This window comes from Sciurus carolinensis, chromosome 3, assembly GCF_902686445.1.
Source record: "Sciurus carolinensis chromosome 3, mSciCar1.2, whole genome shotgun sequence".
Lineage (NCBI taxonomy): Eukaryota > Metazoa > Chordata > Mammalia > Rodentia > Sciuridae > Sciurus > Sciurus carolinensis.
The window spans coordinates 1,006,654-1,033,017 of NC_062215.1; the positions used below are offsets into that span (position 1 = coordinate 1,006,654).

At 59.0% G+C, this 26,364-nt stretch overlaps 2 protein-coding genes and 1 pseudogene across 5 annotated transcripts; 2 read left to right on the plus strand and 1 right to left on the minus strand.

Annotated features, from left to right (window-relative positions):
• The first annotated feature begins 16,174 nt into the window (after positions 1-16,174).
• LOC124981426 (carbonyl reductase [NADPH] 2-like) lies at positions 16,175-18,640 on the plus strand (annotated as a pseudogene).
• A 1,797-nt stretch (positions 18,641-20,437) lies between these two features.
• Positions 20,438-22,295, plus strand: LOC124980420 (L-xylulose reductase). The gene is made up of 8 exons (XM_047545950.1): positions 20,438-20,586; positions 20,695-20,792; positions 21,169-21,323; positions 21,416-21,458; positions 21,537-21,636; positions 21,715-21,779; positions 21,869-21,986; positions 22,115-22,295. Exons 1-8 carry the CDS (start codon positions 20,535-20,537, stop codon positions 22,216-22,218), a joined length of 735 nt encoding a protein of 244 aa, XP_047401906.1. The 5' UTR covers positions 20,438-20,534; the 3' UTR covers positions 22,219-22,295.
• A 1,536-nt stretch (positions 22,296-23,831) lies between these two features.
• Rac3 (Rac family small GTPase 3) lies at positions 23,832-26,134 on the minus strand. Of its 4 annotated transcripts, none has more exons than XM_047545792.1 (6): positions 25,965-26,134; positions 25,388-25,459; positions 25,043-25,160; positions 24,909-24,935; positions 24,341-24,500; positions 23,832-24,236 (listed from the first exon to the last, which is right to left on the minus strand). In XM_047545792.1, the coding sequence occupies exons 1-6, from the start codon at positions 25,997-25,999 to the stop codon at positions 24,106-24,108; spliced, it is 543 nt and encodes a 180-aa protein (XP_047401748.1). In that variant the 5' UTR covers positions 26,000-26,134; the 3' UTR covers positions 23,832-24,105. The 4 variants fall into 4 exon arrangements, with proteins under 4 accessions (XP_047401748.1, XP_047401747.1, XP_047401750.1 ...); XM_047545791.1 differs by having other exon boundaries at positions 24,873-24,935; XM_047545794.1 differs by having other exon boundaries at positions 24,337-24,500; positions 24,873-24,935.
• Between the last annotated feature and the right edge of the window lie 230 nt (positions 26,135-26,364).

Sequence of the window (26,364 nt, forward strand, 5' to 3'; positions counted from 1 at the left end):
TTTATTACCACAAACACTGGCACAAAGAGATCTCCAGGACCAGACGGTCTACTTTGCCAGACATTCAGGGGGCTGCTATCAGTGGATTCGGGGAATAGAGGACACCTCCCCACTCATGTTCTGAGGCCAGCAGGACCTGCTCCCGACTCAGACACATCACGGAGACACCCGCGCACTGCTGCGTGGCTTCCAGCAAAGTCGCTCAGTGAGAGAGTCTGCACAGACAGGGCTGGAAACAACACCCGTGAAGCAAGTGAACCTTGACCCTTATATTGTGCCCTCAACCGCTTTGGCCTCAGGTGATCTGTCGATTCAGTGCAACCCCAGTCAAAATCACAATGACTTTTCTTTTTTCTTCCCAGAAACAGAATCTTAAAATTTATTTGTAGGGGCTGGGGTTGTGGCTCAGTGGTGGAGTGCTTGCCTGGCATGTGTGAGGCACTGGGTTTGAGTCTTAGCACCACATGTAAATAAATAAAATAAAGATCCATTGACAGCTAAAAATATAGTGAAAAAATTATTCGTAAACCTTGTAGGGAATCTCAAGGGGCCCCAAACAGCCTAAACAGTTTTGAAAACAAACAAGAAAAGACTCATCTGTTTCCTGATTCACAACTCACTGCACAGCTGCAGCGACCAAGCAGCATGGTCCAGCATCCTGACAGACAAGAGGCCAGGGACAGGAACAGAACCCTGCAGCGCAAGGTCAGCGAGGCTCTACGGCGGTCGCAGGTCACGGGTCAGGGAAAGACGGGTTCAAGGTGTGGCATGTGGAACCTGGACTCCCCCCCGCAGAAGGGAGAAGCGTGGCCACTGGAGGATGGCACGTGCCAGAAGTAAAGGCATAAAGGACGGAGGTGAGAGCCAGGCCGAGCAGAGGGTGTGTGCCCAGCCAGCGAGCTTGCCCGCCGCCTGCCCAGAGTGAGGCGCTCTCTTCCTATGTCACAGGAAGGCATCGGAAGTAAAACGGGGACCAAAGAAAATGGGAGAATATCTACGCGTCACCTCTGTGGTCAGGGGCGGCCACCAGGAAGAGAGAGCCCTGAAGCTCGGCAACCAGGAAACGGCCGAAGCACAAAAGGGCAAAGGCCTTGACCGACATCCCTCCAAAGAAGAGCCACGAGAGGAAGGGAACGGCACCACAGTGGTCGGAAAGCACAGGTCAGAACCACCCTCGGCCCCTCGCGCTGGCTGGGATGACCACCATCAAGCTGTAGGGGAGAACCAGGGACACCAGAGGCCTGTGCACAGGTGGCAAGATGAGGACGAACCCGGAGGGTGCACCCCGTCATCCCAGAGGCTCCAGGGCTGAGGCAGGAGGACTGAGCGTGAAAAAGGAAGAGGCCAGAAGGCAGCTCAGTGCTGGAGGCCTCTGGTTCAGTCCCTGGCCCAAAAATGTCAGAAGGAAAGTGGAGCCCCTGCTATGGGAGGTCCGTGGCAGCTCCTCAGGAGGTCCAGACAAGTGCCACAGGACCCGCAGTGCCGTGTGAAGACACCCCGGGACAGAACCAGGGTCTCCAGGAGGGGCCGGTCCTCCATGCACAGCGGCACCAGCAACAGCTGAGGGCACGGGCAGCCCAAGTGCCCATCCGTCACTGAATGGACACGCACAGTGTGGTCCATCCACATGATGCAATATTGTTCAGCCCTTCAACAGACGTTGGGACCAGTGGCACACCTGGGGTCCCAGCTAAGGAGGCTGAGGCAGGAGGATCACTTGTGCCCAGGGTTTGGAGACCAGCCTGGGCAATACAGAGAGACCCATCTCATAAAGGAAGGAGGAAGGGAGGAAGGAGAAAGGGAGGGAAGGGAGTTCTAGCATGTGTGGCAACGCGGATGGGCCCGAGGACATATGCTGAGGGAAATAAGCTGGACAGGAAAGGACAGACCCTGATTCTACCCATGGGAGTCCCTCTAGGAAGGTGGGGATGGGGTTGGTGGTCAGTGGGGATGGAGTGTCAGATTGGGGCAGTAAGAAGAGTCGTGAGGGCTGGGGAGTGGTGGAGTCTGTATCTGGCAAGCGCCAGGCCTGGATTTGATCCCCGCACTGCACAATGAAGAGAGTAAAGAGCTCTGGAGGCAGACGGTGGAAACGGGTGTGCACTCTGCTCAGGCGCACGCTGCGCTGCACTTTTAAAACAGCTGAGCTGGTCAGTGGTTTGCTATGTGGATGGTTGGTTGGGTGGTCGGTTTTCGAGACAGGGTCTTGCTAAATTGCTGAGGCTGGGTTGCGACCCGTGACCCTCCTGCCTCTGCCTCCAGAGCCGCTGGGATGACAGGCGTGTGCCACCACGCCCGGCTGCACACTGTGTGTCTCACCACGGTGGAACATTCTGGGAATAGGTGCCAAAGCAGGAAGAAGAAAAACTACCTCTATTTGCAATGATTTTCTTTTATATATAGACAAATCCTAAATCTCCCACAAAATAACTAATAAAAGAATTAAGAAGAAACGTCATCTGGGGCTGGGGTAGTTCAGTGGCCGGGCACTGGCCTAGCACACTCGAGGCCTGGGTTCATCCCCAGTACCTGCCCCAGCAGGTACCGAGGGGTGGGACGCAGACAACAGGCACAGCACCCAGTGGTAACGAACACGTCGAAGAGAAACTCAGACAATCATGTTTTCAATTCAAAAGAATAAAATATACGAGAATAAGTTGAACCAAGCAGACAAAAGACTTTTATACACTTACAATGCAAAGGATCCTGAAGGAAATCGGCACAGCGAAAGCTATCCTGTGCTCCTGACCAGGGCAGCGCGGGCTGCTGTGAGCCAGGGCCTGCGGCAGCCACCATGTGTGCAGGCTGAGGCGCTGGCAGCCCCAGGCCGCCCGGGCGGGAGAACAGCCATCAGACTCACGGGGAGCAGGCTGCCTGGCTTTGGGGTTCCTTCACTCTGCTCTTTCAGGAACCAGCCCCAGCAGGAGGCACCTGTGAAGTGGCCCTCGGAGTCCGAGAGGCCTGGGCTGGCTGGGGAGAGGGGCCAGGCGTCAGGCTGAGAGGACCGGCGGGGTCCCTGCAGAGGGCCCTCCTCCCCCGACCTGGGCCCACAGAGCCCCCGACCCTGAGGGCACGGCCTCGCTTCCCAGGCAGGGGTCATAGGGGTTGGCAGCTGCGCGCTCTGCCTTCTCCCCACCCTGCCCCAGGGGTGACCCAGAGAGACCGGCTGGCCTCTCCACAGGACCTCTTTGCACCCTAAAGCCGCTGCAGCACCAGCCCTGCCCGCCCAGAAGGGCTGGACTCTTGGTCGGGTAGCCAGCAGGGCCCGCACCTCACGAGTCACGTTATGACCCCATTATGTAACCGGGTGGGTCATCCTTCCCTCCGCAGCAAGGCCGCGGCACTCCCGGGACAGCCATCTGCCCCAGGGACACAGGACCCGGGCGTGGGGGTCTGCTAGCCACCAGCCCTCCCCAGCATTGCCCCAGCCTGCCAGCGAGGCTGCTTCCTGGAGGGCAGAGACCCCCAGAGCAGGGTCAGGGGCCTTCCAGCTGTGGCGGATGCAGGGGGGTAGGACGCCCAGAGCAGGATGAGGGGCCTCTGCTCCAACCTGACTCCCAGCCACCCTGACTCAGGCCTCCCTGGGCTCCTGGGGCCATGGACCTCCCAGACTCCCTCCCTGCCCGTTCCACTGAGGCTCAGAAGACAGGACCAGAACCAGGGGGCCTGCCCCATCTGTCCATGCTGGGGACAGTGGCTCCTGCTGGTTCCTGGTCACACAGGACTGTCCCCAGAGCAAAGGACAGGCCAGCCACCCCATAGAAGTTTGGGGCTGGATATTCTTTTGGACTCCTGATTGTCCAGAAGAAACAAAGCAAGTCCTCAGGGTGGCCCCCATCTTCCCTCAGGAGCAGGGCCCTTTCCCAGCTCCTGCGTCCGGTCCCTCTCCAAGGCTCCAGAGCTGGCCTGAGCTCCAGGCACCAGGTGCAAATCAGGCCCAACCAGGAAGCCTGGGAACACCTGAGACCAGAGCGGCCATTTCCAACACTCTCGCCGGTCTGGCTGCCACAGAGGGCGCCCTGAACCCAGTCAGCTGTGCCCAGCATGGAGGCCACATGCTGTCCCTACCAGGATGGCCGTCCTGTGAGATGCCAAGCCCAGAACAGGGTCATGACCTAGCCTGGCTGGGACCCTCACAAAGACCAGCATCTAGGATAGAGCTGCTGATTTCACCTCTGTGGGCCAAAAGTGCGTGTGCCCACCCGTGTGGACACATATGCTCCCTGTGTCTGAGGGTGTTCACGTGTGCCTTTGAGTCCATACACATGGATCCACATGTGCGTGCCTGTGGGGCTGTGCCGATGCGGAGGCATGCACACATGTGCCCATGTGCTTGGTTGGGACGTGTGTACACGCGTGTGCCCGGGGCCTGCCTGTCTGTGTGTGCCTGTGAGGGCGCGGGCCGGAGTCTCCGTGTACACACGTGTTCCTGCGTCCCTGGGCACGTGTCCACGCCACCAGGTGCCTGCCTGTGCACACACGAGGTGTCAAAGGGACATGGTGTTGGGGAGGCTGCCCTCCGGGGACCTCTTGAGCTGGTGCCCAGTGACACCTGCTCCTGCCCTCCAGGAGCCCCTGCCCCCAGTCCCTAGCCGTGGCTCAGGCGCGGCAGGAGGGATGCCGCCCAGCACGGTGCTGCCTGTCAGTGTGGAGGAGCCTGGAGCCACGTCCCTCTCCCACCTGGCAGCTGGCCAGACCCTGAGGAGAGCCACCCCTCTGGCCCTTCTCTGCCTTTCTGTGGACTGAACTCCGCTGCAGGCCGACGGGAGCCCGTAGGACAACGGGCAGCGTCATGTCACACGCCACTGCCGGTCCCACAGAATCACTCAGAGTCCACCACTCTTCATGGGTCCAGCAGGCTCTGTCCAGGGCGCTACATGTCCCTCAAGCCCACCAGTGTCCCCTAGAAATCACATGCTGTCCCTGAACCTCACCCACGTGCCCGGTCTCCCCCTCCCTCATGGAAGCGGGCACAGACCTCTGCACTCTGCTGGGAGGGCACACGCTGCGGTGCGTGGCCATGGCGTGAAGCCCCTCCCTGGCCAGGCCTGGCACCCTGCACACGGCCCCTCCCACGCCTGAGCCACGAGGGCTCCCGAGCCGCAGGGGTCCTGGAAAGGAGTGCCCAGCTGGCAAGGAGGCCCCTCCCACCCTCCCGGGCCTGGCGGGGGCACAGGCTTCTGAGCCTCATCCCGAGTCGAGTCCCCCAGCACCTGCTCCCCGGGCCCAGGACCGGAGCGGGCAGCCAGGGCCTATGCTGTCTGCAGCACAGCTTGGCCCTGGGTCTAGGGCGTGGCGTCCCTCCACCCGTCCCTCCACCGGCTCGCAGACACAGGCTGAGGTCACTCCACCAGCGCCCGGGGAGTGAGGGGCAGGACGGTGCCCACCCTCCAGGAACTCAGCCTCGCTCAAGGCAGAGGACGCGGACGACCCCTCTTCCTGGATGACACGTGGGGGAGCACAGAGGGTCGGACCATCAGACAAACTGACCCTCAACTGAGCCCAAGCAGGCAGGGGACACTGGAGACCAGCAGCAAGTGCCCAGAGAGACAGAGCCTGGAGCCAGCGGCTGGGCCAGGGCTGAGGACCCCTGCGGCACCTGCTTCTCCAGGACGTGGGAGAAGCGGGCAGTGGGGGAGTGGGCCAGGCCCTGAGCAGGTGAGCAGGGATGGGGGCCCAGAGGTCACTGGACAGTTGACCCTGGGGACACAGGCAGACACGTTCTTCGTGAAGGAGAACAAGGGGGGCTGAAGGCCAGGGAGGGTCTGGAGCAGGTGGGACTCGGCTGAGCAGAGTCGGTGACTGGAGGTGAAGGCCAGGGGCAGCCTGCAGGGAGGGGCCTGCTCTGCTGGAACAGTGAGGGAGGAGGGGCAGGACACGGTGTTGGTCGCCCCCCGTGGACTCCAGCTCCCAGGGGGGACACGGCCTGGGCTCTGGGAGTCTGGCATTCCTTCTCCATGTCCATCCTGCCGCGGCGTTCTGGGTCCAGAGCAGACCGGTGGCCTTACGGCGGGTTCCCCTGGGCAGGGGCCCCACCTCAGGAGGCCTGGGTGCAGGGAGGAGCCTGCCCTCCCCTGTCCTGGTTCTGCGGGGATCTGAGGCCTCAGAGTCAGGGTCCACTTGTCCCTGGCACAGGCAGCTCGGACCCCAGCCCTGCCCACACTCTGGCTCATGTGTCCCCTTGTGAACTTGGGGTCCAGTTTCAGGCACTTTTGTCAAGGGCTCTCTCCACACCCTGAGGGGCCCGGGAGGAACGAGGAGCTCAGAGCTGGAAGGACTGTGCCTAGGTCCACGTGCAGGGAGGGCCCACACTGGCACAGGAGGCAGCCCTGCAGCCAGGCCCTGCCTGCTCCCCCCAGGGCCCACCTCCCCGTGAGCTCCTCCCCAGGTCAGAGAGCGCCGGGTGCACTCCTGCTTGGGGGTGGGTGCACCTGGGCTCAGGCCTGCCCCGCAGACCCCAGGCCGGCCAGGGACCGTGTGGGCCTCCATGCTGGTCTCCCCCAAGGGAGCCCCAGGACAGAGCCCTGTGCCTCAGAGCTCCACGGTGGCCTGACTGCACGAGGCGGCAGGCCGAGCTGTTCTGCACTGACCAGATCCATGACCGTGGACAAGGACCCCACCTTGCCAAGGGACACCTCCCTCAGCCAGCATGCCACCCTCTGCGGAGGGAGGGCACGGGCATGAAAGCCACAGGGCACTGACAGGCTCAGCAGGGGCCGCACAGCACCCAAGACACAGCCGGCTCCTGCGAGCGGGACCTCATTTGGAAAAAGGGACGTGGGAATTGAGGCAGGGAGCTGACCCCAGGGCCCAGACCCGGCGCCTGCGGATCACCTTACACAGCCCAAACTCTGGGAGGGGGGCAGTCCCTCCTCCCAGCCTCCCCAAAGGCACTCGCAGCCGTCTGGCAGGGGACGGCTCCTGCTGCAGACTCAGAGCCCCACGTGCTCCAGCAGCCACAGTGGGGGCCCGGGGAGGTCAGGGTGGGTTTTCAGGGCACATCTGTGTCACAGAAGGGATGCATTATCGAGGTGGACATGCACATCCAGGAAAGAGTCCCCTACTGGCCTCCTGACCCAGGGACGAGGCTGTGGTGGTGGGCAGGCCCCCTGGAAGAAGTCGGAACTAACTGCCTTCCTGATGGTGGCCCGTGGCAGCACGCACTCCAAGAGGGACTGCCGAGATCAGCAGCCGCGCTTGGCAAGTCCTCCTTGAAGACTTGAGAAGGCGCGTCCCTCCCGCTCCCGCCTCAGCTGCTGAAAACAGGGGGTCTGGGGAACCACAGGTCAGGAGAGAGCAACCAGCTCACCTCAGTGCTGACCTCCTGGCAGCAGCAAGCGCAGGGCACGCCGCCTGCCCAGCTGCGGCTCTGGGGGCTGTTCCCTCTCCGTTGGCAGAGACCACTGAAGCACCGTCAGGGCACGGGTCTCAGCTCTCCAGACCCCTGTCCCAAGCCCGGAGCCCTGAAACCCCCATTCTAAGGGTGCCACGCAGACCCGTCGCCCTCAGGGACCTGCCCTGGGCCCTGCGACAAGCCACGCACCCAGAGCGAGGACGGACAAACCCAAGGCTCGGCACCGGGCCACTTCTGGGGTCCCTCCTGAGGCAAAGACCAGGTTGCTGCCGCTGACCCCCGACTGCTCGGGAGGAGGCCGGGGGCGCGTCCGGTCTGGGAAGTGCTCCAGCCGCGCAGGTGCTCCTCTCCGTAGGCCTCGGACGCCTGCCAGGTCTGAGTCGGGCCAAGAGCAGGCGAAGGCCCGGGAACAGGCCAGGCTGCCCTGCGACCTGCTCTGCCACCCAGCCGGTGGCCAGGCAGGTGCAGTGACGGACACCTTCGGGGCAGAAGCATGTGTCAGGTCTGCACAGGTGACTCACAGCACGACGCGTTAGCATTGTCCAGCGGGCAGTGACACCCTCTGTGGGTGACTACTCTGGTCTTGAGGAATATTTGCTGTTGTATTCGCTTCTGGGACTCAGAGACTGAACGTGTAGCGTGGACCACCAAGTTACCCGTGACCGGGGCTGCCTGTCGCCAGCGGGCGTTGTTGGCACTGTCAAACCATAAAGCTGGAAATCTAGGAGACCTGGCTCAACGATTCCTGGGCTGGCCTGGCAGAACGGAGGACGGCTCTTCTGCAGACCCAGCTGCCGGGCCCCTCGTGCCTGCCCCGGGTGGGGGCAGGATCCTCCAGAAGGGTGTCTGAGTTTTCCACCAGCATCCAGGGCCTGGCTTTCTCTCCCGGAGTCCGGATGCAGGGCAGAGTGGGAGCAGCTGCTTCCCCTCTTCCCTGGTGGCCCACTTGCCAAACGTCTGCCTCCCAGTTCTGCAACCCAGGGCTCCAAGCTGGCAAAGCCGTCCTGACTTCCCAGGGAGGAGTGGACTCGACAACAGTCCCACTAAACTGGAAGTGGATACTGCACCCGGCTCTTCAGGGCTCTTCACACAAGTGACCCAATGGGCAAAACGAGGGACTTCCAGGGGGGTGCCTGCTTCTGACCCGGCTGTTCCAGGGTGACAATCTGCTATGAGGTACACTTGACCCAGGGGACCCTGGGCGCCCCTGGCGCTCCCACCTATGTAATCAAGTTAAGGCTCCACACTGGCATGATCGCTGCCCAGGCTTGGAAGCTTGGCAGCTGAAGGGCTTCCTGGGAGTGAGGTGAGGAGACGCACAGTCGCCGTGGCCATGTGACCGTGGCCAGGAGCAGCAGAGGACCGAGAGTGCGGGCCTTCCACACCAGATTCAGATCCGGAGCACACGGAGGGGCAGCGGCGGCTGTGCACTTGATGCATGGAAGGTGGAGGCAGCAACCCCAGCAGCCAGAGCTAACATCCGAAGCAGGCCACCGTCCACCAGTGGTCAGTCAGAGCAAGGCCACCAGTCACAGGTCCAGCAGCAGCAGCAGCTGATGGGACGCTGGAGACACAGGCCTGTCCCTCGAGGTTCTGGATAAACAGGCACTGATCCTGAGGAGACACTGGCAATCCCAAACCCAGGGATCGCCAAACAAGCAGCCTGCTGGACCTCCGCACCTGCTCCTCCGCTGTAGCCAGAGCCGCCTGCGCCAGCCAGCCCGCCTGGAGCGCCACAGCAAGGGCATGCCCTGGATCTGTCGGAGGCCTGAAGGAGGCCACCAAGGAGGTACACGCCAAGAGTGCGAGTGCAGGAGGAGCTTCCAGGAGGGCCCGTGACCCGGAAGGGTTCAAGCGGGTGATGGCGTCCGGCACGTCTACGTGGCCAGGAAGAGATGGAGCAGAACCAGGACACCCTCTGCTTCCCCGAGGAGCCCACTGAGGGCCGCCCTGGGGCAGCACGTGGCCTTCCCGTCCCCACGCTGGCAGGAGGCCACCCCTGCAGCCACGCTCCCCTGCGCTACTGGGCAGCTCCAGCAGGTGGTCTCACAGAGCCCCCGCTGGTGCCCACTGCCTGGGCGGCTGACGATGGCTCAGAAAGCCCTGGGCCTGCCCAGCTCTGGTGTGGGCATGGCCTTCTTCACCTTCCCAACCTCGCCAGCGCCACCAGCTCAAACTGCTCTACTGCTTGCTCATGAACACTCTGGAGATGACCCCTGAGGTCAGGCGGAGGGTCATCGGAGAGGCCGAGAATGAGCTCCTGCTCTACATGCAGCTGTCTGAGGAGCTGCAGGAGCTGCTGACCCAGGACCCCTCACAGACGGCTGGGCTTCGCCGCCGTGCCAGCAGCCAGGCCCAAGCCTCCGCCCCTGCGGAGACCCCCAGAGGGAAGCCCCGGTCAGCAGCCTCTCCCAGGGAGCTTCCTCCGACGGGTCCTTACTGTCAGCCTGTGGTGGCCATGGTTACGTGTGAAGGCAAGTGTGCTGGCCCCCAGGCCTGAGCTCCGTCCACTGAGGGCCTTCTTCCTGGAGCGGCTTCCTTGTCTTGGGCACAGGAAGCCTCAGGGGCTCCCGACCCTCTCGCTCTGTCCCTCTTTCCCTGGAGGCCTCTGCCCCACCCAGAAGCACACCCAGTGGCCTGAACTTCCAGACCTGGCATCCCAGGGCCTGTGGCACAGTCCAGGAGAGCTGGCCGGAAGGGGCAGCTGGCCGGAAGGGGCAGCTGTCTCCACCCTGTCCGTGCCCGTGGCTCAGTGTCCTTGTGACGTGGCTGCGATGGCCTTCCCGTGGGCCGGGGCAGTTTTTATAGCCATGTGCCAAGATGTTGTGCCTTGTGTCTGTCCTACTTTTGTTGAGCCACTCTGTTCACGGTTCAGCCTGAGCGGCGGTATTTTGTCTTGGGCTCTTGTCTTCATAGCAGAGTTGGGTGGGGGTGTTTAACAGCTCTGTGGCCTTGGTCTCTAACCCTGCGTGGTAATAAATGACGCTAATGACAAACAAACAAACAAAACCAGCCAGCTGTCATCCGAAAAAACGTCAGGTCAGAAAGGGAGAGGAGGGACAGAGCGCTGGGAGGAGAGCTCATCGGATGACCATCCGGGAGATCAGGAACAGTCCTTGTCCCCGTGTGGAGGACGGATCACCCGAGGGATCTGAGGCAAGCACAGAGGGCAAGTTTGACTTTAAAAACACGAACAAGACAGGCATGTCCTCTTTCACCACTTCTATTCAACATTGTCCTCGAAACTCTAGCTGAGCAATTAGGCAGACCAAAGAAATTAAAGGGATATGAACAGGAAAAGGGAACTTAAGCTGTCACTATTTGCTGATGACATGATTCTATATTTAGAGGATCCAAAAACCTCCTCCAGAAAACTTCTAGACCTCATCAATGAATTCAGCAAAATGGCAGGTTATAAATCAGCACGCATATATCTAAAGCATTTTTATACATGAGCAACGAAACAGCTGAAAGGGAAATGAGGAAACAACTCCATTTGCAAAAGCCTCAAAAAAAAAAAAAAAAAAAAAAAACTTGGGAATCAATCTAACCAAAGGGTAAAAGATCTCTACAATGAAAACTACAAAACACTGAAGAAAGAAATTGAGGAAGACCTTAGAAGATGGAAAGATCTCCCATGTTCTTGGATAGGCAGAATTAATATTGTCAAATGGCCATACTACCAAAAGTGCTATACAGATTCAATGCAATTCCAATTAAAATCCCAATGACGTACCTCACAGAAATAGAGCAAGCAATCGTGAAATTCATCTGGAAGAATAAGAAACCCAGAATAGCTAAAGCAATCCTCAGCAGGAAGAGTGAAGCAGGGGGTATCGCAATACCAGATCTTCAACTCTACTACAAAGCAATAGTAACAAAAACGGCATGGTATTGGCACCAAAATAGACAGGTAGATCAATGGTACAGAATAGAGGACACGGACACAAACCCAAATAAATACAATTTTCTCATACTAGACAAAGGTGCCAAAAATATGCAATGGAGAAAAGATAGCCTCTTCAACAAATGGTGCTGGGAAAGGTGTTGGAGAGGATGTGGGGGAAAAGGCACACTCATACATTGCTGGTGGGGCTGCAAATTAGTGCAGCCACTCTGGAAAGCAGTGTGGAGATTCCTTAGAAAACTTGGAATGGACCCACCATTTGACCCAGCTATCCCACTCCTCGGCCTATACCCAAAGGACTTAAAATCAGCATACTACAGAGATACTGCCACAACAATGTTCATAGCTGCTCAATTCACAATAGCCAGATTGTGGAACCAACCTAGATGCCCTTCAGTTGATGAATGGATAAGGAAACTGTGGTATATATATATACACAATGGAATATTACTCAGCCATAAAGAAGAATAAAATTATGGCATTTGCTGGTACATGGATGAAGTTGGAAAATATCATGCTAAGTGAAATAGGCCAAGCCCCAGAAATCAAAAGCCAAATGTTTTCTCTGATAAGTGCATGACGATATATAATGAGGGGGTGACGGGGGAAGAGAAGAATGAAGGAACTTTCGATGGTATAGAGGAAAAAGGGGTGGGAGGGGGTGGGGGACAGAAAGATAGTAGAATGAAACAGACAGTATTACCCTATGTATATGTATGATTACATGAATGGTGTGAATATATATTGTGTACAACCACAGAAATGAAAAGTTGTACCACATTTCTGTACAGTGAATCAAAATGCAGTCTGTAAAAAAATAAAAATTTAAAAATTAAAAAAAAGAAAAAGAAAAAAAGAAATGTGCCTTTTCCCTGCATGGGCTTTCCTATGTGAATATGTAGATTCTTAAATCAAACCCCCAAGGTTCCTTTGCTTGGGGAGAGTATTGCTTTGCAAACAGGCCCAGCGCTGTCCTCACCTGCAGCAGGTAATAAACCTTTCTCCACGCCTCCATCTCCTGCTTGTGCATTTTGGCTTTGCACTCACCAAGACACAAACCCATCGCATTAAGTTACAAGTGTAGTACAAAGAACTTCCTTCTCCCCTGAACCGTTTGAGAGGATTTGCCAAGGAACACCTAACACGTTAGTGTCAGCTTCCTTCTGAGCTAGGCCCTGGCCTGCACGCCGAGCGCATCCGCCTGAGGTTGACACCAGCGTCCTCGGGCCTTCAGCCCTACTCCACACAGATGCGGATGGCGGGAGCACCGGGCTGAGAGAATGATTCCCTACAAGGGGCCCGCTGTGCTGACCCGCACCCTTGCTTTGCCAAAAAGCTATTTGCCTGCCGCCCTGCCTGGCTAAGTGGACAGGATATGTCACATTCCTCAAATGCCTCAAAGAGGCAGGGCAAAGGTCAGGCCGTGGGTGAGGAGGGGTGGGGTGCAGAGGGAGGACACGGCCACTCACCTCCGCTCCTGCTCCTTCTGCTCCTGCTCTCCACCAAGTGCACCACAGGGAAGAAGGGGAACACAATAAAGAGGGGGGCCTGGGGTCTCTAAGAAGCCAGTCGCACCCCTCCCAGGGCCGGCTCTGAGGCCCCTCCTCTTTGGGGGTGTCTGTCGTCTGTCGCTTTCTTTTTTCTTTTTTTTTTTTCTTTTTTTTTCTTTTTACAGACTGCATTTTGATTCATTGTACACAAGTGGGGTACAGCATTTCATTTCTATGGTTGGACACAATGTAGGTTTTTTTTTTTCTCTTTTTTTAAAATTTATTTTTATTGTAAACAAGTGGGATACATGTTGTTTCTGTTGTACATGGAGTAACAGCATACCATTTGCATAATCATACATCTACATAGGGTAATGATGTTTGGTTCAACCTGTTATTTTTCCCTTCCCCCCATCCCTTCCACCCCTCTTTTCCCTCTATACAGTCCCTCCTTCCTCCATTCTCGCTCTCCTCCCACTCCCCATTACATGTCATCATCTGCTTATCAGTGAGATCATTCGTCCTTTGGATTTTTGAGATTGGCTTATCTCACTTAACATGATATTCTCCAGTTTCATCCATTTGCCTGCAAATGCTATAATTTTATTATTCTTTATAGCTGAGTAATATTCCATTGTATATATATATACCACAGTTTCTTTATCCATTCATCAACTGAAGGACATCTAGGTTGGTTCCACATTCTGACTATTGTGAATTGAGCTGCTATGAACATTGATGTGGCTGTATCTCTGTAGTATGCTGATTTTAAGTCCTTTGGGTATAGGCCGAGGAGTGGGATAGCTGGGTCAAATGGTGGGTCCATTCCAAGTTTTCTAAGGAATCTCCACACTGCTTTCCAGAGTGGCTGCACTAATTTGCAGCCCCACCAGCAATGTATGAGTGTGCCTTTTCCCCCACATCCTCTCCAACACCTTTCCCAGCACCATTTGTTGAAGAGGCTATCTTTTCTCCATTGCATATTTTTGGCACCTTTGTCTAGTATGAGAAAATTGTATTTATTTGGATTTGTTTCCCTGTCCTCTATTCTGTACCATTGATCTTCCTGTCTATTTTGGTGCCAATACCATGCCGGAAAAGGCACATTTCTGAGCATGCTCAGTGCAAGGTCATAGAGCACATGGCCAAAAAAGAAAAATGGCGGCCATGAAGGCTCTGGGCATGCTTAGCACAGCAGAATGAGGCAGGTTCACAATGGCTGCCTGAAGGAAAGAATCAGCATGACTTGATGATCTGGCTGGTTCCTCCTAAGTTTTTCCAGAGAGCTTCAAAGAGCTTTAGCTGAAACAAAAGGAAAGAACAACGTCGAAGGTGTGTCAGCCATCTTTAAAGGGCATTGGCTTCTCCCAGTAAGCGCAGGGGTTTGTCCTGAAGTTAGTCCTTACTAACATCCTTGCAGCTGTATTATTTAAATGTAGAAACTCTTGAGCATTTGGTTATTTGTCAGGAGGGTGAGGTACCTTGGTGAGGGAGCTGGGTGCTGTTGTGTTTTCCACTGGAGGGTGTGTGGAGGCCCAGAGATGTTTCTGAGCTGTGGTGCCTGCAGATGCTGGGGGACACTCCCCAGAGGGACATGTCAGTATGTCAGGCCAGGCCTGGTCCTGCAGAAGCAGGGCCACTGGGATGGTGGTGTATCTCACCCACCATCCTAGGTCACCTGGAGATTGCCGCCAAACGGAACAGGGGTACAGTGAGTAGGCAAGCTCAGTCTTGGGATTCTGTGAAGAAACGTGCATCTCCATTTTATTTTATTTCAGTTTTTTGTACTGGGGATTAAACCCCAGGGGTGCTCTACCACTGAGCTATACCCCAGATCCTTTTTATTTCTTATTTTGAGACACGGTCTCACTAAGGTGCCCATTATGGCCTCAAACCTGTGATCCTCCTGTCTCAACCTCCCAACTCACTGAGGTTACAGGCCTGAATCTCTTCTCTATTTATTTTTTTTTTAGTTGTAGATGGACACAATGTCTTCACTTTATTTATTTATGTGGTGCTCGGATCAAACCCAGTGCCCCATGCATGTGAAGCAAGTGCTCCACCACTGAGCCCCAGCCCCAGCCCCAGTCCCTGCATCTCTACTTTAAATGGGAACTTGACCCCAGCTACACCCGTTTCTCAGGGTCTGCACCTGTGCGCGTTGGGGTAGGTAGGCCCTTGCACAAAGCTGAGTCCCAGCTTCCACTTATTCACTGTCTACTCCCCAGAGTCCCAGAACCCTCCAACCTGCCCTTCAAAACCAAATTTCTGACAAAGGTGGAGGGAAAACTCAGCCTGAGCACCCCGCCTGGTCCCCACCCAGGCTGAGATCTCCACAGGGCAAGGACAGGGCCCTCCAGGAAGGGCAGGTAGGCGCAGTGCCAAGACAACACACTGACCCTCTTCTTGGGGGTCTGGCAAAGTTGAGTAGGTCAACTTCAGGGCTGGGGCCTCCCTGTAAGCCAGGGCCTCCTGCCTAACAGAAGTCCCACATGACCTGCCCTCACTCCCCTGGACAGCGGTATGTGTCCCGTGAACCCTGTCATCCAAGACTGGGAGTGGCTTTGGACGCACTCTTAGACGGCTCCCCGGAAGTGGAGCTGGGGTGGGCACGTGAAGTCCCCTGATCACGAGGCTCGACGGCCCTCCAGAATGGCGGCCCATTTGCTCTGAGATGGAGAGCTCCTGGCGGGGAGGCAGAGTGGGGCTGCTGGAGCAGGAGGACCTCCCGCACTCAAGAGTCCACCTCCAGGGAGCAAGGGCACCTCAGGGCGGCCACTGGAATGGAGTCCAGGGCACCTGCAAGAACCAGATGAGGAGGCGCAGGCGCATGGCGGTTGGGGCGAGGTGCACAGGGGCCAGCCCTGAAGCGGGACGTGGGACACCCGAAGTTTCTGAGCTGTCCTCCCAGCCGGCTCATGAAGGGGCTCCCTGCCACTAGTGCTTTGGGTGCCTGTCCCCCTCCTCTGGCAGCAGAGCCAGTTCAGGGTGCAGGCCTGCGTGTGAAGCTGCGGCCCATTCCCACTGGACACAGCTGCCCTCGCCCCTCAGCCTTGCTTCCTCTTCCTGCCCAGTAGCAAAACAGTGTTAAGGGGAAACGTTTCTGTGCAGAGACCAGCAGACAGAGTCCAGGGCTGGGCGTGTCTCCCGGTCCAGCACTTGCCCAGCGCCCTCCCGCTTCCATTCACTGTGTCCAGCCCCCCATCACTGCACATTTTGTTTCTTTACATTTATTTTCCAAACCCTAACAGAGCATCTGACTGGCATGTCAGGGAGTGAGGAGGCCACTCCTTGAAGGGAGTGGGTAATGCCACCCTGGCCAGGCCTGCCTGGCTCTGGTCCCACCCCTGCCCTGCCTGCCCGCTCAAATCTATAAAACCCAAGTCCTCCCCTGGCCGCAGGACCAAGCTGAGAGGTAGCACCATGCAGCTGAGTTTAGTGGCAATGCAGGCCCTGGTGACAGGGACAGGGAAAGGTAAGTGAGCCAGCAGGTGGAAATGCCGGGCACTGGGGAGACAGGGCTACTCCTGAGCAGTGAGCTTGCCCTGGCCCCAGAACAGTCCCTAGACCAGGCTGGGCAGATGGGGGTCCAGCTACAGGCTTTTCCCTTGGGCCTAAGGGGTGGGAGCTGCCTCTGGCCTGATTCCGGTCAGTGCCTGCTACTGCATCCTGGGCCTCCGCCCCGGACCAGGGTCGTCTCCCTGCTCATTGCAGGGCAGGAGGACTGCAGCTTTCACTGCAGCTGCTCCCCGACCCCAGCCCTGACCCCAGCCATCTCCCCACTGCATCCCACCCTGCAGGGATTGGACAGGACACGGTGAGGGCTCTGCAAGCCTCAGGAACCACGCCAACACCGAGCTGGTCAGCCTATCCAGTGAGGTGCGGCTCTCAGCCTGCTGTGGCCAGGCCTGCCCTCCACACCCTCAGGGATGCCACAGGAGCCTGCGGGGACCACCCACCAGGCCTCCATGCACCGTCTCCCACAGTGTCCCAGGATAGAGCCTGTATGCTTGGACCCAGTAACTGGGAGGCCACAGAGTGGACGCTGGGCCATGTGGGCCCCATGGACCTGTTGGTGAACAATGCTGTTGTGGCATTGATTTGGCCCTTCTTGGAGGTCACCAAGACCTCTGAGAGGTGGGAAGTGGGCAGAGCGGTCAGGTTGTAGAGAGGCTACTTAGCACAGGTGGATAGGTGTCCATGGTCCCTTTCTCCCGATAGGTCCTTCAGTGGGAATCTGCAATCTGTGTTCCAGGTGTCTCAGGTGAGCCTGTGGGAGGTGTGACCTTGTGCCAGCCACAGGGTGGGGTGGGGTAGGGTGAGGTGAGCTGTCCTGCTCTTGGCTTACAGATTGTAGCCTGAGGCATGATAGACCGAGGAGTGCCAGGATCCACTCTCAGTGTGTCCATGGTGGCCGATGTCATTGTCCCCAGCCTGATTGCCTGCAGTGAGTGCAGAGACCCTGTCTCGGGCTGGGCCTCCCTGGAAGGAGGGCAATCCCTGAGGGGTTCTCAGTGCTGTCCCTGTGCAGGCTCCACCAAGGATGCAATGACCATTTGACCAAAGCCATGGCCATGGAGCTGGGTCATACAACGCGAGCATAGCAGTGGGGACTGAGGGTCCAGCCTGAGGGGCACTAGATGGGCACTGGTGCAATGGGTGAAGCTCAAGTTTGGAGGTGAGAATGGGGCAGGTCTGTGGACCGCGGGAGGCTCTGAGCAACGGGGTGTGGTTGGCTTGACTCAGTAAGCTCCGGCGGAAGACCATGGCCGTGTGGGTGGGGTTAGTAATCACCACGGAGGCCACCACCTCTGGACCCTGGTCCCAGATCCGGGTGAACTCGGTGAATCCCACAGTGGTGCTGAGGGCCATGGGCCAGAAAGTACTCGACTGACCCTGAATTCTCCCGGAAGCTGAGCAGCGCCACCTGCTCAGGCATTCTGCAGGTCTGGGGAAAGTCGGGGTGGGGGATGTCGGACAGCTGAACCTGACCACTGACCGCTCGTCCCCCGCAGAGGTGGAGGACGAGGTCAACAGCATCTTCTTCCTGCTCAGCGACCGCAGCGCCTCCACCAGCGGCTCGGGCATCTTGGTGGACGCCTGCTACCTGGTCTCCCAGCGCGAGCGAACAGACTGGGCCACCAGCCAGCTGGGCTCTCGGACTCGCCGCTCCCCTACACCGCTCACGGCCAGACCCGCGCAAGCCCCGCCTCCTCGTCGCGCCGAGACCCCATCTCCAGGCGGGGTGGCCGCATACTTCCCCGACGCCCCACCGCGCCCCGGTCCGCCCCGCTGCCGTTCAGCCCCGCCCCGTTCCCGTTCAGCCCCGCCTTCAATCTACGCCCCGCCCCGCTCCCGTTCAGCCCTGCCTTCAATCTACGCCCCGCCCCGCTCCCGTTCAGCCCTGCCTTCAATCTACGCCCCGCCCCTCTCCCGTTCAGCCCCGCCTTCAATCTACGCCCCGCCCCGCTCCCGTTCAGCCCTGCCTTCAATCTACGCCCCGCCCCGCTCCCGTTCAGCTCTGCCTTCAATCTACGCCCCGCCCCGCTCCCGTTCAGCCCCGCCCCGCTCCCGTTCAGCCCTGCCTTCAATCTACGCCCCGCCCCTCTCCCGTTCAGCCCTGCCTTCAATCTACGCCCCGCCCCGCTCCCGTTCAGCCCCGCCTTCAATCTACGCCCCGCTTCTCTCCCACAGCCCGGCCGCGCCTCCACGCCCAGCCGCCGCCCCGCGGCCACGCCCCGCCCTCGCCGCTACGCCACGCCCCAGACTCACTTCCGCGTCCTGGCCCACGCCAGCGCTCTTCCTCGCCCACTGTGCGCAGGGGTCTTCTCCTCACAGACCACCCGATCCAGAACCCGCACGCCCACCACTGCCTATTTGCCTAAATAAATGAACGCTATTTTCCGGGAACCAGCGCTCCGGGTGGGCGCGTCGCGAGGCCGGGCCGGGGGAACGGGGACTGACCGCACTCCCTCAAAACCCGCTCGCTTACGCGCTGACCCAGCCTTGTGACCAAAGGGCTGCGGTTCTTTCGTAAGGATGACGCCTCTCCCCACATGCCCATCCAGCCCAGGGCAGAGGCAAAAGGCAGAGAGCAGCCTGCAGCCACCCCAGCCTACAGGGGAGGAGAGAGGCGCCGGACCCGGGCGGACCCTAGGCCAGAGGAGCCGAGCGTTCAGAGGCAGCGAGGCGGGGCGGTGGATCAAGTCTTACCGTCTTCCCCCTGGTTCGCCCGCCCCTCTCTGGGCACACCTTCCGCCAAGAACACCTGAAGAGGGAGCCCAAGCGCGCTCGCCCCCTCTGCTCTGCCGACCGTCCCGGCCCGAATCAAGCACGGCAGCCCTGCGCTGCAGGGCTGGCCAGAGCGTCTTGCAGGCCCTGCTGGGTTTCGGCTGTGCTTGCCTGATACACGGTCCTGGCTTTTTGGAGGCATTGGCACAGTGTCCAGCCCTGGGCAAGCGAGCAAAGAACGAGGGGCTGGGGTGAGACTTCTAGACAGTGACTGGTAGAGCAAGGTGAGGGTGGGAGGTGTGCGTGGGGGTCCTTCTGGCCGTAAACGGGACCTCCAGGGAGCGCTATCTAAGCTGAAGCTGACTTGGGCCTGTCTGGCCAAGGATCAAAGGACATTTGATACAATTGATGAGATTTGGACACTGCAGGGGGCAAGGCCAGACCAAGGAAGGGATCTAAACAGAGGTGCCCCTCAGGAAGCACCATTTGGGGACTGTCCCTCCCTTGGTCTCTGGCAGGCAGAGGGCAGTGTCTAAGGTTAGGGACAGAGGCAGAGATTATAGGTTGGCCTTACAGGGGGTAGTAAGCACGCTAAAAACCAGGACTGGTGAGGAGAATGTACTTGACCATCTTCCAGGGTCTTCTCAAATCTGTGTTCCATATTTAATGTCATTTTTCCCTTCTAAATATTCACTTTCATAACTAATTGAAAAAAAATCTGTTGTCTCCTGCTTCACCTGGCCATCCTTGCCTCCATCCTGTCCACTTTTTTAGGCCCAAAGCCCTTGGACCATACATCACCATTTCCCTACTACAGAAGGGTCTTCAGAACAGTGACTCTAGACTTCCCCACCATGACCCACAGAACAGAAAAATCTTTTGTAGGGAGAGCCAGCGTGTGCCCGGACGTGTAGGCTGTTATTGGTTATTAGGACTCAGTAGCAGCGCTCGCCTTGGCTGGTCTCCATGTACCTCCATCACTCCAGTCCTATCACTTTCTACCTACTTTCTAAAGGTGCTGGTGGCCTGATGGGCCGTCTGGGATGGCCTTGGGATCAACTCCCTTTGAGGCTAACGGGGAACCCTGTTGGCAATGGTGTCTTCTTCGAATTTATTCGGTCGTCCAAATTCTCCCTGGGCATTGTAAGTGAGCCAACATGACCCACTCCTGGCCTGTGGAAGGGAGGAAGGATGAAAATTTTTGGATATGTCAGATGTCAGCACTGTGTTCTCCATTACAGGAGTAGCCGCACGTTATTTCTGGCACTACCATGTCTATTTTTTTATAATAAACTTGGCAGGGAAAACATGCCGACCAGAACTCACTAACCCGATTTCTCGCGCGGTGCAATCTGTGCGCAGTCTGAAAAGCCCCGCCCCAAGGCCAGTGAGGACTCCGCCCCTCCTCGGTCCGCTCTCCTCTCTTCCCAGGGGGTTTTTAGGATGTCCCCGCCCCCTTCCCAGAAGTCGTCCTGTGATTGGCCTTGCACCGCCCCGCCCCGCGCCCAGAACGCCAAGTCTAGGGGCCCAGCGCGGGGTTCCTAGTGCAGCCATGGAGCTGGGGCTGGCGGGTCGTCGGGCGCTGGTTACCGGCGCTGGCAAAGGTGGGCCGCGATCCGCGACAGGGGAAGGCGGGCCGGAGGCACAGGACAGGGGTGGAGGGCGGGCCCCGCTCGGCCGAGGTCTCTGGCACTGAGCCGCGCTTGCTTTAGGCATCGGACGCAGCTTGGTCCAGGCGCTGCATGCGGCGGGCGTGCGCGTGGTGGCTGTGAGCCGAACGCAGGCCGACCTGGATAGCCTTGTCCGCGAGGTAGGCGCTACAGTCACCCTGCGGAGAAGACGGTGACTGGGTCCCGCTGGGCCCCTTGACTCCCCTCCTAGGTGCGGTGCTTGCCACTGACCAGGCGCCTGGCGCTGGGGCCGGTGGGGATCCGCAGCACCTCGCGCCCCTGCCTGCGTGGCTGGCAGGGTGGTAGACAGAGCGGCTTGACCGCCCCTGGGCTTGGAGGAGGTTGAAGTGTCTAGTGACCTGGCCTCGAGCCAGGATCGCTAGGGCAGAGAGGAAGTGGACTGGATGGAGGCGGGTCCAGCTCCGGGTAGGCAGCTCTGGGTTTGCCCTCAGGTGGCAGCGTCCACCTGTGCCCATTGGAGCCGCTGGTAGCTGTGCTTCACCCCAATACACACAGTGTCCCGGAGTGGAGCCCTTGTGTGTGGACCTGGCAGACTGGGAAGCCACTGAACATGCCCTGGGCAGTGTAGGACCCGTGGACCTGCTGGTGAACAATGCTGGCGTGGCACTGTTGCAGCCCTTCCTGGAGGTCACCAAGGAGGCCTTTGACATGTGAGCCAGCAGGGGTAGAGGAACACTGCAGCGAGGAGATGTTCCCTACAGCAGCCCCAAGTTCCTGACCAGGTCTTTGCATCTGCCACTAGGTCCTTTGATGTGAACCTGAGGGCTGTCATCCAGGTGTCCCAGGTGAGCTGCCCTGCCTGGTAGGAGCAGGAACTCTGAAGAATGGTGCTAGTTCTGCCTCTTGTCTCTCTGAAATTTCAGATTGTGGTCAGGAGCATGATAGCACGGGGAGCCCCTGGGGCCATTGTGAATGTCTCCAGTCAGGCCTCCCAGCGAGCACTTACCAATCACACTGTCTACTGTGAGTGACTGACTGTGACCTGACCCCTGCTCCACTCCAACCTGGTCAGCTTGGATTCTAAGATGTCCTTCTTCACAGGCTCTACCAAGGGTGCTCTGGACATGTTGACCAAGGTGATGGCCCTAGAGCTCGGACCCTACAAGGTGAGCTGGACAGGGGCACCTTCCACCACCCAGCCCACCTGCCTAGGGCACCCTATTGACTTTGCTGATCCCTGCCTGTCCCTGTGCAGATCCGAGTGAATGCAGTAAACCCCACAGTGGTGATGACACCCATGGGCCAGGCCAACTGGAGTGACCCCCACAAGGCCAAGGTCATGCTGGACCGCATCCCACTTGGCAAGTTTGCTGGTGAGTCAGGCTGGAACCCAGGCTGAGGTAGCACCAATGGCCCTGTGCCTGCTGGGGCTGGGGCTGGGAACCACTGAGCCACTTCCCCAGCCCGTTGTCTGTGCCCCTGACCCCCACCCTGCCCACAGAGATGGAGAATGTGGTGGACACCATCCTCTTCTTGCTGAGTGATCGAAGCAGCATGACCACAGGCTCCACTGTGCCAGTGGATGGGGGCTTCTTAGCCACCTGAGCCCAATACACATACACACACCTCAGCTCCACACTTAGCCCTCCCCTGCCCTCCAATAAACATTATTCTTCAACTCAGCCTGTGTGCTGATTCCCAGGTAGGCCAAGATTCATTAAGTCCACAATCCAGACCAGGTGGTGGCCTGGCCGGCTGCCTGGAGCTGGGAGGTGAGATCCTCCTGAAGGCTGGCTCTTAAGGAGAGTGGCAAATCTGACCTAGGATGGCCTTTGGCCCTGTGTGGGAGGGAGCTGCCAGCCACGTGACTGTTTGCACCATTGATCTCCCTTGGAGTTAACGAGGGAGATGCATGTCAAACTTCACTCATTCACTGATGACCTGAGCAACCTTGTTGGATCTGACAATCGTCTCTCAATATTAGAACATCCCACAGCTTTTGTGCCTCAATAAGTCAAGCTTTGATCTGTGGAATTTGCCCATTTCCATGGTGTAAATTCTCATACTAGTTTCATGCTGCTCACTGGATGTCATTGGATGTGGAGCTGGAGAGAGATGGGCAGTAGCACCCTCTCAGATCCAGTAGTAAATGGAAACAACTCCAGAGGCACAGAGAACACTCATACCACAAAATAGGCAGCCATGTGTAATATTTGTTAACTTTTTTATTTTTATATTTGATTTTATTCTTTGGTACTAGGGATTGAACCCAGGGGTACTTATCACTGAACCACGTCCCCAGCCCATTTATTTTGAATTTTGAGACAGAATCTCACTAAATTGCTGTGGCTGGCCTCAAACTTATGATCCTACTGCCTCAGCTTCCTGAGTAAATTTGTTTTTAATATAAATAATTACAAGTTTAATTACTAATGATGGCTGTTTAACAAGTAGCTAGCAAAATGCCTGAAAATGCAGCAGTCAGCTCTCCTGAGCTAGTATGACCCGCCTGTGCATGCCACAGGGAGGCTGAGCGTGGGCCTGCAGGGCACCCTCTGGTCCTGTGTCTGCCTGAGGCCTCCAGGGTAAAGTCTAAGCCCCTGGCCTGGAGCTCAGCACCTGGGGCTGCCTCACCTCTTCTCACCTCAGCAACACCAGCTGTCGCTCCTCCTGACCACCATTCCTTTGGTTACACTGGCCTCTTGGCCTGATGCCTTTCTTCTTCCTAATATCAGCCAGAGGAGGTGGGGTGCTCTGGGGAGCTGCCCTGGGTCCAGCTGTCCTGGCTCCAGGCCTGGCTTGGCTTCAGCCTCGGCACACCTTCCCCGGCAACACAACAGGGAGCTGCAGAAGACCCAGCCTGCCAGGCTCAGTCAGCACACAGAGGCCTTGTGCACAGGCATGCCAGCATCCGAAGGGCTAAAGGCCCTGCCCGCTTTGGTCTGGGGAGTCTTTGGGTCCGGAGCGGTGCCTCTTACCCAGGGTGTGGGCAAGCTCAGAGTTCCATTTGGGAACTTGTATCCAAGTCTGCTGCCACAGACTCCTCTGCATCTGCTGGGGGGCGGCTAGGGGGGAGCCACCCCAGGGTGAAGGGCAGGACAGGTAGTGAGTGAAGGCAGGAGGTGTTGATGGAGAATGTTTATTGTATAAAATAAGAAGGGGCTGCCCCCTCTGGGGACATAGTGGACAGAACCCTCCCACCCACCCACCCATCAGGGAAGCCCATCCTGGGGCTGCCCTGGACCCACCCCTGCAGCCCTGAGGGAGACCCTGCTCCCTCCTGGCCTCTCATGGGGGCCAGGGAAGGCTGGAGTTGTACCCCGGAAAGAGGAGGCAGAGAGGACAGGACCCTGTCACCCCAGCCTTGTCCCCATGCTTCCCCCTCCCCACCCATACCACTCCCCACAGCAGACTTGGACACCAAACAGCTCAACACAAGGGCACACTCGGGCCAGGGGCTGCCCCTCTGCCAGGCTGGCCTGGGGAGGGGCTCTAGAAGACCGTGCATTTCTTGCCAGGCTTTTTCACTGGGGGTGGGCAGAGCACTGCCCGGATGGCCTCGTCAAACACCGTCTTCAGGCCCCGCTGGGTCAGGGCTGAGCACTCCAGGTACTTGACAGAGCCTGGGGGACAGCAGGCAGTGGTGGGGGAGACAGGAAAGGGGTCAGTGGAAAGCAGGGCAGGCCCCCAGAACACACCCCTTCCTCGCCCACGTGTACCCACTCACCAATCTCTCGGGCCATGGCCAGGCCCTGTGGGTAGGTAATAGGTGCCAGTTTCTTGTCCCGCAGCCGCTCTATGGTGTCCTTGTCGTCACGGAGGTCCAGCTTGGTGCCCACCAGGAGGATGGGTGTGTGGGGGCAGTGGTGCCGCACCTCTGGGTACCACTGTGGAGACAGGCTCTGAGCCTGCAGGCTCCCCCAGCCTGCCCAGGGCAGGCCACGCCCCAGGCCTCTTCACTGCCCCTGGACACACTAGGCTCTCTCTACTGGGAACAAAGATGCCCCACCAGAAGACTTAGGACATACCAGGGCCCCATCAGGGCCCACCTCCGGTGGGGAGATGCCCTCTGTTCTCGGCAGCAGTGCCCACCCTCCTCACCAGGGCCACCAGCAGTGTCCCCCCCAAGCAGAACGGAATTTCATTTGCCTCTGAAGGCCAAGCTGCCTAAGGTCTGCAGGCAAGAGACCTCGGTCTTGGGGCAGATGCTCAAGGCAAGCCCTCCCCGAGAAAGTCTGACCCCTCCAGCCCTGCCCTACCTTGGCACGAACATTCTCAAAGGAAGCTGGGCTCACCAAGGAGAAGCAGATCAGAAAGACATCCTTGAGAGGGATGAGCAGATGAGAGGGTCAAGGAGGGTTCAAAAGCTCCCTATCCCCACCCCCACCAGGGCCACCCAGCTCCTTTGGCTCTCCCTGTTGTCACCTACAGTTTGAGGATAGGAAAGTGGTCGCAGCCGGTCATAGTCCTCCTGCCCTGCAGTGTCCCACAGCCCCAGGTTGACTGGCTTCCCATCCACCATCACGTTGGCTGAGTAGTTGTCAAAACTGCAGAGCAAAGTGGCAAAGACCTGGGCTCGGCAGGGGTCTCAGGCCACCCAAGCAGTCCGCGGACTCAGGTTCTTAATTAAGCCTGCTGCCCTACACTTCAACCCCACTGAGGAGGCCCACAGCCCGGGCCACTTGGGTTGAATGAGGGGCCCGGGGGAGTCTCCTGCACCGTGCGCTCAGCCCCCGATAGCTGGTTCCTGCACCTCCCACCCGCACGCACTCACACAGTGGGGATGTACTCTCCAGGGAAGGCGTTGGTTGTGTAGCTGATCAGCAGACACGTCTTCCCCACGGCGCTGCGGACAGAGGGCCGGCCCACGTGGTTCGCGGGCCTCGCCTCGCACCCTCTGCCTAACAAGGACTGCCCCTCCCACGGAGCCAGAGGCCAGTTTGGGCGGCTGGGGTGGGGTGGGGCCCGGGGATCCCCCAGCAGGTCTGCAGCCACCTGGGTCTGGAGAAGGACGCCCAGGGCGCAGGAGCAGACTCCCACCCTGGGTCGGGCCGAGATCCTTGCGCCCGGGAGGGCTGCAGAAGAGGGTGGGGCCGCCGAGGGCTCCGCACAGGTGAGAGGCCCTGCCCCACCCACCGGGAGCACGGGGCGGGGACCCGCCAGCATCAGGTGGGCCCGGGCCGGAGACTGGCGGACCGCGCGAGCGGGCCCCGCCCCACCCGCCCCTGGGACCTGCGGCCCGGCCGCGGCGAGCGCGCGCGGGGCCACCCCACTAGGACCCCGCGCCGCTGGCCGCCCCGCCCCGCCGCGTCCCTGCCCCACTGTCCCCGCGGCCCCGGCCGCGCACTCACCCGTCGCCGACCACCACGCACTTGATGGCCTGCATGGGCGCGGGGCCGGGCGGCGGCGGGCGCGGCCGCGAGCCGAGCTGCGGAGAAATGCCCGGCGCCGCAGCGGCCACGGACCCGAGCGCCGAGGAGCGGCCGGAGACAGCCGAGCGCCGCCGAGCGCGGGCCGCGGAGACAGCCGAGCGCGCGGCGGGGCGGGGCGGGGCGCGCGAGCCGCCGCGGGGGCGGGGCGGCGGGGGCCAGTCTGTCCCCGCGCCGGGCAGGCTCCGCGGCGCTCGGACCCGGGGTCCACACCCGAGACCGGGCACAGGGCGCCGCCGACCCGCGGTACCCCGAGCTGGGAGGGCGGGGCGGCGGCGGCTCCCGGGGCACCGCCCCCCGAGGCGGGGAAGGCGCCGGCGAA